General features: G+C 33.6%; 1 protein-coding gene across 1 annotated transcript in view; it reads right to left on the reverse strand.

The window, feature by feature from the left end:
* Positions 1 to 5,556: 5,556 nt before the first annotated feature.
* The window catches only part of LOC121376119, a 39,116-nt gene continuing 29,029 nt past the window's right edge, over positions 5,557 to 15,643 (reverse strand). The window contains exons 10-13 of the mRNA XM_041503920.1: positions 14,847 to 14,900; positions 11,351 to 11,428; positions 9,442 to 9,619; positions 5,557 to 5,794 (exon numbers count right to left, since the gene is read on the reverse strand). Of these exons, the coding sequence (XP_041359854.1) occupies positions 5,593 to 5,794; positions 9,442 to 9,619; positions 11,351 to 11,428; positions 14,847 to 14,900 (512 nt within the window). The 3' untranslated portion in view covers positions 5,557 to 5,592. The remainder of the gene's footprint in view (positions 5,795 to 9,441; positions 9,620 to 11,350; positions 11,429 to 14,846; positions 14,901 to 15,643) is intronic.

Genomic DNA, 15,643 nt, shown 5'->3' on the forward strand with positions numbered 1-15,643 from the left:
TCATCATGATTTAACAAACATCTAAAATGTCAACACAGTTGACATTTGACGTTTCTGTTTTCATTGTGAAATTTGTAATAAAATACTGTTTTACTACAAATACTGTTGGTTTTTCTTATTATTTTTTAATGGATATAAAATACAAAGTTATACATGTAGAGTGCTATACATTGTTTTTATATATATCCAAAATAAACAGGTTTTTTAAGAGACAAAAATAGCTGGGATAATAAATAGAATAAAAATTAGAGCACATTGATTTTTTTATCTTATCATCGACTATTGGACATGAAACATATTATCATTCTGACACTGTTTTTAAGAGGAAACCCACTGTCGCCACATAGGCTACTCTTTTACAACAGGCAGCAAGGGATCTTTTATTTGTGCTTCTCACAGACAGGATAGCACAAACCATGGCCTTTATTGAACCAGATATGGATCACTGGTCAGTGCAAGTGGTTTACACCTACCCACTGAGCCTTGCGGAGCACTCGGGGTTTGGAGTCGGTATCTGGATTAAAAATCCCATGCCTCAACTGGGATCCAAACCCAGTACCTACCAGCCTGTAGACCGATGACCTAACAACGACGCCACCGAGGCCGGTTAAATTTGGTACCAGTTATTAAAAAATTATAAAATATTTCACTTACTAAAGTTTGTAACAAGTGAATTATTTCACTCAGGAATAACTTGATAATAACTGGAATCTGCTTTATTATCCTCCTTATAGGGTATTTCCATTGATAATTCTAATAAAACATTTCACATATACATGTATTTCATTGGCATTACCAGAAAATATTTGTTTGTTTTTCTATTATTTATATTTTTTGTTTTGTTATATTTTCATTCAACTAAGGTTCAAGCGTACTATCCTAAGGGAGTGCTCACACTGTCCACAACAGTGGTTAGTGATGGAGAGGGGTCTGGATGCATGTTAACACACCCATATCACATCAAGGCCCACTTAAGCCTTTGTTTTTTTCTTTTTTGTTAAAACAAGTGTCTTTATCTTACATATAAAACCATCCACTTTAAAAAAATCCACAACAGTTAAAAAGAACATAAAACTTGATATTTCATGTGTATATTACAGACTTCTTCCAAGGTTTAAAGAAATTGTGAGGAAAATGGACAAATGGACAAATTAATTTAAGAGTCTCAGCTAAATATAAAGTAGATATTGCAATTAATCCATTATTCAATGCAAAATTTTCAACTGGCTACTGCTAAGTTTTATATTTATCGACTTAAAGCAACACACCACTATCGCGTTGTTACTTGCTGTAGCAGCTTAATATAGTCCAGTTTAGGAAACAGTTCCTCATAAAACAAATACTACAAAATTCTGATGTGCCTTTTGAAATCTTTCTTTGATGATTACACGTAGGTTGACCTCTGTAGTATTTAAATAACCCACTGGTTTGAAGTTACTTGTTATATGTAGTACTAACTGATAACAACTGTGCAAGTGATATAGTGCAACACGGAGCAGTATTCTGACATGAAGTTGGCCGACTGGAAAATTTTGTGATTGACCCATGTTGATTTTTTACACAGTACTTGTCAGTTGAGAGCACACCAAAAAATTAGTAGTCACATGACTCTCACAATAGTGTTGTATTTTTTACAGTATATATTCTGAACTGCATGGAATGATTAATAGTGGTGTGAAACCTTAAGATGCACACTCAGCATAGGTAAGCCTTACCTGAATGAATCGAACGTAACAATGTATCTAGAAAATTGTAACATATTTGCTTTTGGACTTTTACTGAACAAAAGTTCAGTTGAATGATTATTTCAGTGCAATAGGAGTTAAAAATGAAGCGAAAAAAGAATGTAATATATTAAAAAATGAGTTGGATTAAAAACTATACAGTATTCTATTCTACGAATAAACAGACCTGCCTGCAGATCATATGTTTACAAAGTAAACAAAATAATATTAACAGAGTAATAACCATTTTATTAGAATATCTAATACAACAACTAGAAGGAACTGTCTATTAAAATTATGATTTTCATACAAACCAATGAATTTTTTTTTTAACAAATACATTCAGGCAGACTTCATCAAGTCATCATAACATTTACACATTAAGTACAAAAAAAAGAAGGTAGGAATGTTCTGTTTTGAAAATATTATCTTATACAGTGATCTATATATAAGCCATTATCCCGTCAATCACCAGTACCATTAACACATGGGAAACTCTCAAATGAAAACGTCTAGCAAAGTTGTAAGGGACAAACATTTCCGTTGTAGTGGTGGTTAACTGAAAGTCTTTAGGCAGGTAGTAAATCTTAAGGCAGAGATGAATTTTACTTGTACAATGCAGGAAATTGCATTTCAGGACATCTAGTTTACAAAAGTTTACAAGAGAGCATACCCCCCAACCGCCCTAGAAACTTTGCTTTGTGCCCTCGATCTGTCAGCCCCCACAATGTCTACTTGCTTCCACCATGCCTAGTCTTTATATACATATTCAATATTTATTATAAATCTTTCAGTAATAAATAAATAAATAATATTTTTCTGTTTTAGATAAATATTTTAGAAATAAATTATTACATATTTAACAAAGTTATATACTTTATATTATAACAGGATATACAGTCAAACATCAATAATTAACCTTCGATCTCTTGAAAACTTCGATCTCTTGAACTGAAGCGACAGTCCTGGTCGAATTGCTATACAAACTAGTAATAACAGCCTTTGAAAACTCAAACAACTCAATCTTTCAACCTAATTCTTTGGTCTGCCATAAAGATTCAATAGATTATGCAACTCTAAAACTCAAAGTGTGTGGATTGATTAAACTGTCATTGCCGATAGTATTTTTAAGATAAATGAATTGTCAATCATGTCAATCAAGTGAAGGGTGATCTTGGCTGTCGAGGATTACGGTGATCAGAGATTGCTGACTAAGCGGAACGAAATGATCCTGTGTTTGGTTGTCTGTGTTCGTACATGGTGGAGGGCCTTGCTACGTAATACATAATTACAGACATAGTCTGGGTTAACTTCAAATTGTTAGACTAAGTGCTGTTTATTTTTGCTCTCAAAGGCATGAATCATGTCAAACTTTAGCTTTGCTATTTATGTATTAGTTTATGTTTACTAGTCATTTAGTTATGTTAAAAACTGATATATCACTGATCAAGCAATCTAGGGAAGGACCCGCTAATGGGGGATAGCTAGATTGATTTTAGATAGTTCTGCTTTCTTCTCATCCAAGCAATCTAGTGTAGGGCCCAGAATTTTTTGTGGGGAGGGCAGCCAGATTGGAGAAAGAAAGTAGACATGTAAAGCAAAAATAATTTCTCAAAACACAAATGTACCATTACTAGTGTTTTATTTGTTGGTTACATTCTGCAATGTTTTGACATAGATCTGCAAAATGCATCAACATTCATTATATCATTTACTTTCTGTTATTTATGTATGTTTTTAAATGCCTTCTTTTTTTCCTTTTTTTCTGTCAATAAATACATGTAGCCTATATGCTCAAGCATATGTATTTCAAATTAATCTGGGTTACCGTTACCTTTTTTGTTTTGTTATTTACTTACTTTTAAAATATACGCAAAATGAATGTACCACAGGCGTCAAAGATTAGCTGGGTTGGGGTGAGATGGGGTTTGGCATAGGGTGGGGTAACAGTTATATATTAATTCACTTTTCAACTGGGGATACATAGTTTTTTGAGCTTCTTACAATATCAAATGAAATTCTCCAGCTGCAATGCAGTTTCAAATTTGAACTCGATCTATTTCCTTGTTCCCTTCAAGATCAAGTTATTGAAGTTTAACTGTATATATTTATAGCAACTGTATATATTTACAGCAATGACATTTTATTTTTGGACGTAAAAGAAATTTTAAATTTTAAACAGTGATTTAATTGACATTTCTGCCATATGGTATTTTTATTTTTAACTGTTACAAAGACATTTTTTTTGTTCTATTTATTTATTTATATTGTTAGCTAATATTCATCTAGATAATTATAATTTTTTTTTTTTTTTTAAATAACCAATGAATAATAAGAATTTAAGCAAGAATAAATAAGCTAAAATAGTTTACAGCAAACACTAATAAAAAAATATCTAAATAAATTTGTAACACTAACAAAACAAAAAAACAAAAAACGTTTCACTTTGGCACCAAAATGTATGTTAACACATTACCCCATTTGTAGTGTCCAGTCAAGCAATATTTAATTCTTGGCCAGATTAATTTTAGTAATGCCAGAAAATATTAAATTTATTACTTTCATTTTAGCATAACAAATTAATTATCAGTTACTTAATATTACATGTGTATCACATTTTAATGAAAAAACTCAATTGTCTGGCTTAAAAATGTTTTTACTGGAAAAGTAGTATTTGATAACAAAATATTACCATTGAAAAAACAAATATATAATTTGGAACCTTTCCGAATTAATGTGGAAAATGACAAAACATTACAAAATTTGCCACTAAATGTTTATCTTGCTTTTTTAAAATTTAAACTTTTCTCTTTTGTCTAGGGAACTAAGGAGTCACTTCTACAGTTTGAATTGTAGATTAGTGCCTGATTAAAACGACCATTATATTACGCAATTAAAACAAATCAAATGTAATTTCATTGTCTGCAAAGTTAAGCAGTAAGCTGATATACTGGAATCAGGGCAAGCTCTGGGGCAGCAGAAAATTTCACCAAATTATCTATTAAACTTCAATAATTACAAAAACCTAGTTATATTGTGACAAAATATCAATTATTACATCAAATTATTTCACCAAATTATCTATAAAACTTCAATAATTACAAAAACCCAGTAATATTGTGACAAAATATCAATTATTACATAAAATTATTTCACCAAATTATCTATTAAACTTCAATAATTACAAAAACCCAGTTATATTGTGACAAAATATAAATTATTACATAAAATTATTTTGCCAAATTAAAATAAAATTCGCCAATTGTTTTTGAAATTTACAATTGGCGAATTTGGCGAGTGCCAGAGCTAGCCCTGGGAATGAACAAACGATCGAACGAATGAATGTTTAATGACACCCCAGCACAAAAATATACATCGGCTAGTGTGTATCTAACAAAGGTCTAATATATTTGTTATATATTTGTTACATAAGAAAGCAGAAGAATTTAATAGCCAATGATTAATTAATCCATGTGCTTTAGTGGTGTCGTTAAACAACGTGTCTGAAAATTGCGAGAGTGAGTTTTGTTCATGCGTAGCTCGTGTAAGTATAGTTTGCGTAACCCATTTTTCGTTTGCGCATTGAATTTACAATATCATTTACATGATATGATGGGTTATGTAAAAACGAAATGGGTTTCCTGAATTTAGTTTTTGCGTAACCCATAAATGGCTTATGCAAATGTTCAATTATCAGAGGCCTGAAGAAAACCAGATTAAATTCCATCATGTAGTTTGTTAGAGGCTGCTTAACACAGGGCTCACTGTGCTGGACATTAGTCATTTTGTTTATCTGCAAATTCAACTCCAAAACAATTTAAACCTAACAAAATACATGAAGAGATTTTATTATTACTATTACAAGTTTCTACACTAGATGGTGCTTTTTGTAATACTGAGTACAAAAACTACACTCAGGATGAATTTTGGTTATCTCCCTCAAAACATCTACTCTCTTACTTCTCATCTTCGAAAAATACATTACAAGATGACCTAGTTTTTTATCTGCCTGGATCATGAGTTCAATAAACAATGTATATGGTGTATTCCTCAAACCTTGGCATCGATCACTGAAAAAAAAAAGGTTTTAAAATAATCAATATCACTGTACCTACATGCAATCAAAACGTCAATAAAACTGACATGCACCCAGTCTACTCTTTATTTTAATTTTTTTTTAATAAAATCAACACGCATACAGGCTATCATGTTATGTATTTAGAACACAATAAAACGGACATGTACACAGTCTAACATTATGCTATGCATTCAGATAACTGAGAGGATGATTTTCCACTATCACAGAAAAACAAATGAAATTATGGATTTTTTTTTGCAGATTTTTATTGTTTTTGCTATTATTTCTTTTTAAAATAAAATTTCTATTTCATGCTCAAACACAGTTATAAACATTTATTATAATATGCTGGCATGTATTTACTATTATTTAATGTGACAGATCCTACTTTTAATTTTGGAGCAATTTTTTATCATCTAAATTAGGAGTACTTACATTTTATTATTTAGAATATTCATTTTCATACACATGAAGTGGTTTTAGGTTATCCAAGTTTTTGTAATACCCCAAAATGCATTTTTCATAATTCTTAAAAATGCATGTTCGTTGGAGAAATAATGGTTATCGAGATAAGCTCTAGTCTATTTTTGGATGGTATTTCCCCATTTAAACATCACAGACTTTAGCTTCTCTCTGTTATAACCTTATCCAGATGTGCTACAGGTTTGTATATTAATTAAAATTAGTGTCCATTTTCACGGGCTGAATTTAGGGTCTGCACCTTTAAAACTAATTTGTAACAGTTTTGTAAGCCGAAACAATGGCCTAAATTTGTTCTTGTACATTACAATTATTTGCTGTAGACATGGAACATTTACAAACAAATCGTGGAATGATTTTAACTTCAATAATATAGGCTATGCATTTGATTTTAGTGCTGATTACATAAGTGTTGATTTCTGATAGTACTGTGTATTTTGATGTCTTTTATTTTACTCTTGGGTCATTCGTAAACAGACCTACAGGCCTCGAAATACGAAGTAAAATATGGCCTGCTGGAAGTAGCATGGGGTGTGTGGAGAATTAGGACCTCTCAGATGTATCTTAGAGCATTATAAAATTTAAAATATAACACAACCTTAGCTAACTGGAAGATGAGACGATCGTACATACATCTGTCTCCTGAAAAATTACCTGTGATTTTTTTTAGTAATTTTAGCAGGTAAATTTTTATTTCACCTACTAGTTATAAAAATATTGTCTTTTTTTTGCTTTTTGCAGGCTGCTGTTTTGAGCCCTGAACTAAATCATAACATGCATTAATTCATACTATATGGTTGAATTCAGACCCCATCGTTCAAGGGGAGCTATCACTCTCACTCTCCATCACTCTCCTGAGAGACTAGCTCAAGAAGAGTAATTTTTAGCTCCCCTTAGCATGTAAATTAATATGGTATTAACATTCTGCAATCCACTGTAAAGGTGAGAAAAAAGCAGTAAAAAAAAAAGGAATTTGCCAAAATGTGAAATGGAAAATCATCCCCTCTAAGAAAACATCAAGAAAACAAACATGCACACAGTCTATTATAATGTTATGTATTCAGAACATATTACGAAAAAAACATGCAGTCTATCATAATGTTATGTATTCAGAAGATAATACAAAACAAACATGAACACAGTCTATTATAATGTTATGTATTCAGAAGATAATACAAAACAAACATGAACACAGTCTATTATAATGTTATGTATTCAGAAGATAATACAAAACAAACATGAACACAGTCTATTATAATGTTATGTATTCAGAAGATATTACGAAACAAACATGCACACAGTCTATCATGTTATATATTCAAAAAATATTACAAAACAAACATGCACACAGTCTATCATAATGTTATGTATTCAGAAGATATTACAAAACAAACATGCACACAGTCTATCATAATGTTATGTATTCAGAAGATATTACGAAACAAACATGCAGTCTATCATGTTATGTATTCAGAACATGAAAGAAACAGACATGCACACATTCTATCATTATTTTTCATATTTACCTAGTGCTAACACAACCAAATATGCTATTCAGCATGAGCTAGATCCTCCATAGCGGAAATGACCCCCCTTACCAGATATGTAAGCGTATATTTGCAAATAGCTACCAATCTGATCCTCGGTTTTAAGGTCTGAAATGACTAAACCAATGGAAGACCTCCCTGAGGGCAGGTGGGAAGTTACCAAAACCGCTTACCAGCCAGCAATAACAGATTGTATCCTGTGGGTACCTTCATGCCCAACAGCCTTATATCTTAAGTAGAACCAGTCAAATGTATAACAACCTTTTCACAATGCAGCATTCATGACCTTGATGATGTCGAAAGATTCATGGAAATTAAGAGAATCAGAGAGAGCATGAATCTTATGAGGCCTAATGCAGAAGTTCTGAAGCACACGATCCTACGCCAGTTTGATGGTTGCTGCAATCCATCGAGACAAAGCATTCTTAATAATGTCTCCCACTCAGTGAGTGATAAGGAAACTCTTTTTACCTCAGTGGCAATAACAGAGCTGGCTTGATGTGTTTAATGTGCGTAGCAGTTTGTTTAACGTTTCACACCTGTACAATATAATACTTTTTTTGTCTATCAATTAACAAGTTAAATCTTGCTAATATATTTGTTGACATCTGTCTGACATAGGATATATTGCCCTACAGGCTATTTGAGCAACTGACATAACCGTTCCTGGTGACAATTCACTACCGAATACACTGAAAAAAATACCATGCATTATCATGCAACATTGTATTGTGCATTTCATTTTTTTGTTTGGGGTGGTTAGAGGAGTTGTTTAAATTACTTACCCCCTCCAGATGAGGGGTGGGTATGGTGGGGGGGGGGAAAGCAAAAATTAGACAATTGTTTAGGATCAAATGTGACAAAATAGGGTAGGACACGCAGTTTAAAAAACCACTTAACTTATTTCTGAAACTTCATTCAACTCTACAGATTGAGATAAATTTTCACCAAATAATACTAATACTAATGCTAATAGTAAAAAAATAAAATAGAAAAAAAAATTATACTCATGTACATAAATAAACAGAGAAAACCAGGTCCTATAAGGGTCGAGTTCCCGGAAACATTGTTTTTCAGCCTTATATAAAGTTTGTTGTAATTGATCAGAAATTTGGGCTAGTGCTTTATTTTGGTGGGCTAGTGGAATTTACACACCCACTAGCCCTGTGGCTAGTGACTTTTAATTTTTTTTGTCATACCCTGGTTAATGTACAGCAAACATAACACTGCAATTTAGAGCAGCCGTCCTCAATACACACAGTAAGTTTAGAGTTTGAATATGACAAGGCCATATCTGAAATACCGCCAAACTACCACAAAATAACTAAAACAAAACAAAGCCTTGTATATTGTAGTATCACCAGACTAAAATTAAAGTAAGATAATTTCTGCATATTTGATTCTACTAGCACAGCCTATTAAGATTATTAGGTATTCAGAACACATCAATAAAACAGACATGCACACACATACAGAGTATATCATGCTATGTATTCAGAACACATCAACAGTCTTTCATAATACTATGCATCCAGAAAACAAACATGCACCGAGTATTAACTAAATATCACACATGCATCAACAAACTGACAAAGTTTTATGTTAAACTTACACAATCCAATCAGTGTATTCTTTACTATAGCCCAATATTTCCTCAGCAGCTCCATCAATTGACGTTGCTTTAACTTCTTTTGAATTAACATCCAAAAGGTATTTTAATTTATTGTAAGTGACCTGGTTTTGTGTTTCGTGCAAGACTGCAAGCAGTGTTGAACATGTATCTGCGTCAGCTGTTTGACAAAAGAATAAGATAACAAGCAAAGGATTAGATAATGAAGGAAGTAACAGTAATAGTCCCCGAATGACAACTCACCAGCTGAATAGCTCCTTTTTGAAACAAGTTCAATGCTAAGTTTAGTGGTATATAGACTATATTGCCCGAATTGCCCCCTTGTATGGCCCTTGATGATCTGTCTATATATCCAACTTTGATGGTGACTGACCGTATAAAATGTCCAGGTCGCCAATCGAAAGAAATGATCGCATATACAACCAAATTGGTTGCAATATAGATGGCTGCTTGCAAAAAGCATTTCGTTCTTAGAGATTGGTGCAAATAAAATCATTCATTGCGATCACTCCTACCACTCATGACCACCAATCAATTGTCTTAGAAAACAAAAGTTTTTGTCTTTTTTTTTGTCTTTATGGTGCTGGTTAATCAGAATGTGGGCCTATGATGTATGTGTTGGATAAAGAGGGGAAAAGGGGTTCCGAGTCTCCCCACCAATGCTGAAGATAATGCATCCCCCATTGAGACTTCAAATTAATATACAGCTGACCCACTGTCCCCACCAGTTGTTGTCATCATCCAATGCCTATACAAATAAATGTATCAATTTACACATAAAACATAAAACAGAATCAGAATCCAACAGGGCAAATCTGTAATTTTTAAAGTGAAAACCTGCCGAAATTGTTTGTTATAAATAGTAGCTGCATAATTGTATGAGGCAGGGGGGCAGGTGTGTGTGGGGGGGGGGGGGGGGGGGGGGGGGGGGCAACTGCCCCCTTGGTGATGGGGATATCCTCAATTTGGGCAAAAACAATAGAGATATTTGGGCAAAATGATCTAGCCTGAAACAGTTTCTCCATGTATTTCCACCATTCTAACTACAATATTAGTTGTAATCCATGTAAAAAGGCATAGTGATTCGTATGCAACCCTATATAACTGTTATCCAGATTGGAGATGTTTATTTAATTTGGGCAAAAATCAGCCTCCTTATAAAAATGGAAGCCCATACGCCTATGAATGGCTGATCCAGGAAGGGGGGGGGGGGGGGGGAAGGGTTTTAAACCCTTCGCTTGAGCCGTCATGTATTTTAATTGTAATTTAATTTGTTACTGGAAACTCCAATATGCGAGTCTGCAAGCAAGCACAGATGCTGTAAACCACCCTCACATCTCAAAATCCTAGTTACAGGTCTGTAATACCATGTACATATGGTACTCTTACTCATTCACTCACTCACTGTCTCTTTCTCTTGTCCACCCTCACACTGTGATCCCACTATATCTCCATTTATTTGTTCATGTGTCAAGGCTTAGCATTTATCAATTTTATGGAAGAGGTGAAATCTATTTGCCACAATCTCATCACTTTAAACAAAATGAAACGAAACAAAAACATTATGAAAAAGAAGTACTAATAGCAGGGTGGTCAAAACAATTTCATTTGCAGATTCAATAAATTTGTCTGTGGTCATATTTTTAAAAGTATTTTGACATTGAAAAATTCCCAGTTAAAATATTAGAGGAATCATAATATAAGAAATACAGTATATGATGATGGTGATGGTGGTGGTGTGTATGTGGATCCAATTTTTCACTTGTGAACTAAACTGAAAACTTAATACTGTACTCACATTTTCTAGAATTAGATGTGAAAACTCAATATAAATGCAAAGTCTAACAAGGCGAGTCAAAACTAGGAGTGGCCACTATTCTATAATTCTTACCATAGTCAACTGTTTCACTTGGTCCACAAGCAAATTCCTCCCCTACTCTTGCTCCAAGTCCCTGGTTAGACCGCACACCTGAAACATACACTCATTTTGAAAGCTGAATGATTGCTTATAGGTAGTACGAAACCAGGTAACTTCCAGCTGGGTCAAAGTTCAAGGTGCACTCAACTTTTGATAGAGCAGTTAATACTACAAGTCCTGTCATTGGTGATAAATGTGAGTGTTTTTGTAAAAAAAAATTAGTTTCATCTGGGCAAAAATGTATGCAATTTTATTTCATCTAGTATCACTGTGTCAAGTAGCCATGTGCATGAAACATGTATGGGGTACCTGTAAAAAAAAAAAGTATTCGAATGTTGTGCGCTATTCGTTATCTCTGAAATGAGCAGTTTAACCCCCAATTTTTTCCAATTTATTTTAAGGTAGAGGGGTGGTAGTATCTGTGGTGTATATGTCAATTGATGTGTTGCAGGTAGGAGTTTTAGGCATATGTTACTATCGTCGTCTATTGGATTTGATTTGGTGGTATTCACCGTTTAATTAAGACCTTAGTGTATAATGGACTACATAGATAAAGGCTTGCCTGACTTCATATCCGATTTTGATCAAATCTTTATGTGGTCGGACAGTCAGATGGAAAACATGTTTCTAATGACTCACATCATAAATTGCATGCAACACAGAATGGTGACAAGATATTGTATGTTGCATCAAAACAGCTACTGTATTTAGTAGATAGCAAAAGTAGATTATTAAACAATATACACCGGTAGTCCATTTGCATCAAAAGGGAACCGATGAATTGGCATATAACTATAACACTAGATAATGCTAAAACCCATATAAAAAGTTTCTTAAAAACTAACCATCCAATTGAATAGATTAAATCTCATTATAAATACAAGGGTGACTACAAAATGAATTATTGCTAGTAATTGATAACACAGAGACTAAAGTAGAACTGCATGTGCAATTGCTTTACCTGTTGTTCCATCAGTTGCCTTCATCACTGTGTCAAAAAACGAAGATTTAACTTATGCAATTTCATAGTAATTTGTGAAGAATTTTTTTATTATTATTTACACTAAGATTTGTTTTTAAAAAAATGTTACGCTAGTAGGTATGACTTTAGAACTTAATAATGTGTATTTACCCAAGTCTTAGCATGATTCATTAGTTACATGTCAATTCATCGGCTCCGTTTTGATGGAAATGGATTTTCTTACACAACTGTTGAACATCATTCATTATTTTTGATAACACATACTTGTTAACACATATATGTGCGATAACATTTTACAGATATATGATTGGCTGCACCTAGATGATGACCAGGTCACCAATGCTAAAGCACAGTAGAAATCAATTACTAGATATGAAGCACAAGTTAACCTGAAAATGACTTGTTTGTGATGCATAAGTTAACTTTAAACATGAGGGCCGTACTTAGGTTTTAGTTGGAAAAGGCGTTTAAATTTATTTTAAAACTGTTCTCTGAAGAAATAGAATACTACATTTGTGTCTGTTAGATACCATTTATCTTACAACTTGTTGTTTAAAAGCGTATCAAACTCGATTTTGCTCTTTAGATACATTTTAAAACAACTTGCAAGATAAATGGTATCTAACGGCTGCTGATGTAGTATTCTCTACTACATCAGCAGCCGTTTTGTGTTTTGCATCAGTAAACTGCAACAGCAGGCCCGTATGAACCAGCCGGGCGAAAATGTATAATTTTCTATATACAGTGGAACCTCGTTAGTCCGGACAGTATGGTTATTAAAAAAAACGTCCGGATTAATGAATTTCCGGATTACTGAAATGTACATGGTGAGTAACCTCCCTTGATTCACAAACAAAATAAAAACGAAACATTTGAGAAACGGCTTCACTAAATACCGTCGGTAGTGTGCCTTGAATGCTCGAATAATTCCCCCATATGTGAGCTGTGGTATTCGGTGGTAGAAAATGGACTTTAACATTACCCAATGCCACATTCCCACAAGCGTGGCTGGCCACATTGTCAATGATAAGAATAACTTTGCGACCACACGATTTCATGGGCAGTAATTTCATGACGTTTTCTTTGGGGGGGGGGGGGGGGAGGGGGGGGGTTTGACCAAAAAAAAAATTGCTAAAGAACTTTCGGTTTGGCAAAAAAATTTGCGAAAGATTAAATGCAAAATACGATTTTTAGAACCAAACATTTCTTCAACCAGTTTTCTTTTCTTGATCCGCCTCGTGGTGTAAATAAGCGCTATTTGCATGTCCATGAGGCCAGTCTACTATTCAGTAGTGTACTGCCAGGTGCTTGTCTTAAAGTTAGAAAATGCGATTAAATAAAATGAAATACTGTTTAAGACATGTTGCATTGTTGATACTAAATGTTTGATTACTAGCGACAAGTTTTAAATTTTATTAGTCGTGTTTTGTCATACCGGTTAATGTTGTAAATCTAGGCCACATGGTTGAGTTCATTTCCACGAAGTGGGTACGTTGTTGAGGAATGCATATTATTTCTCACTTATATGCAATCATTATTAGTTTAAAGTTTCTATGTTGGCAGATTATATTTCAAACATATTAAATGGCGAAATTATAATTCATTTCTGCTATATCTACTGATATAATATAAACGCCAACATGATACATCCCTCTGCCCCTAGCACAGAAATACAACTCTCAAAACCAGTGTGAAACTGAATGAGCATTGTTCCACTTGTGAAAGAGTTGCATGCTGGTGTTTTGATAGCAATAACATATAAAGACGTTCCCTTTGTCTTTATTTTGGGTGACTGACAATACTCTTAAGTTGGACACCAAAACAATTATGACCAGTATTCAGTAATAAATCATACAGGTAAGTTAGGAGGGTAGTTACAAAACGAGGTCATGGGGTAGTGTAGGGTATGATCAAGAGTTACCTACTTTTAAAAATATTTTTTATTTATTTTTTCATAAAATAAAACAGCCAGTCTGGACATAGATCAAAGAAATTATATCTAAAAAAACAACAAACACTTGTGAACACTTGTGCTCTATCCGACTGACACTAAATAAACACAGATGAATGGTTAAATAAACTGCGGTGTGAAACCCCGTGCAGCCATTTTATCTCTGTTGATTCCTTGAATGTTAATTGGCGGATTACTTTTATGTTCAATCAGCGGCGACCGGTCAAACGAAGCAATTTGCCTTTACTTTTTACATTTGGTTCAGAATTATCGCCGTCCGGTTCCAGAAGCTGAATATCTGGATTAATGAATAACTTTACTGAGTGGTTGTTTCGTTTTGCAAAAAAAACGTCCGTAAGGCGAGGATTCCGGAATACTGGAGTCCGGACTAACGAGGTTCCACTGTAAATAAAGGTAAAAATAGGGCTAGAGGCTAGACACTCCCCACTAGTTGTGTGGGCCTGAATGGTGTTACAGGATGGGTGTTGAATGACTTTAAACTGGGGGTTTTCCCGTTCATTGAAAGAGATATTTACCAGCTGATGGAGGTGAGAAGACTGGTTGTTTAAGCTCTGTCTCGTCGGGATCAGCTGCAGAAAAGAACAGTGATAAATGACAGTTATAATTTAATACTGGGATTCCGAGCATACAACAAAGCCTTAGGCCCGGTGCTAATATTATGTATTCAGTATGCATGCACTAAATTATTAACTGAATAACAAATGAACAAATAAAAGACAAAAAAAACACAGGAATGAATATACATCATGTACGTACAAAAAAACTAACTTTTTAATAGCATCCCAGCACATGGGAAAAACACTGGCTATTGGGCGTCAATGATAAATATAATACGTTTGTGTGAAAAGGGAACCAATGAATGGGCATAGAACTTAATAACAAATATTATTACATTTTAAATCCACACCAACTTATGAAACATTTCAGTGTATATAAAATGGTTCCTTTACAAATTTCCATCAAATTGCATAGAATAAATTTCCTTTTTTAATACAGGGATGAAGGCATCTGATGGAAAAGTGCAGCACCCACAATTCTGCCTTTAGTCTCTGCATACTGCATTAACAATTACTTCAGGTGAACCTGGATACCTTGGCCCTTCCATTTTTTGTCTTCATCCCTGTACTAGAAATTAGCTTAAATATATATAATTTGAGGGTAATTTGTTTTATTCCCATGATGTGTTTTTTGCAAAACCTCTTATAAGAGATGGTATGGGTTTAGAACTTAATGTTATGTCAAATGTGCATCAACAAACAATAGAATAAATATTTGCAATATGGTAATTGTAAACTTGGTACAGAGAATAAGT

The sequence above is a fragment of the Gigantopelta aegis genome, chromosome 6 (assembly GCF_016097555.1).
Source record: "Gigantopelta aegis isolate Gae_Host chromosome 6, Gae_host_genome, whole genome shotgun sequence".
Classification (NCBI taxonomy): Eukaryota; Metazoa; Mollusca; class Gastropoda; order Neomphalida; family Peltospiridae; genus Gigantopelta; species Gigantopelta aegis.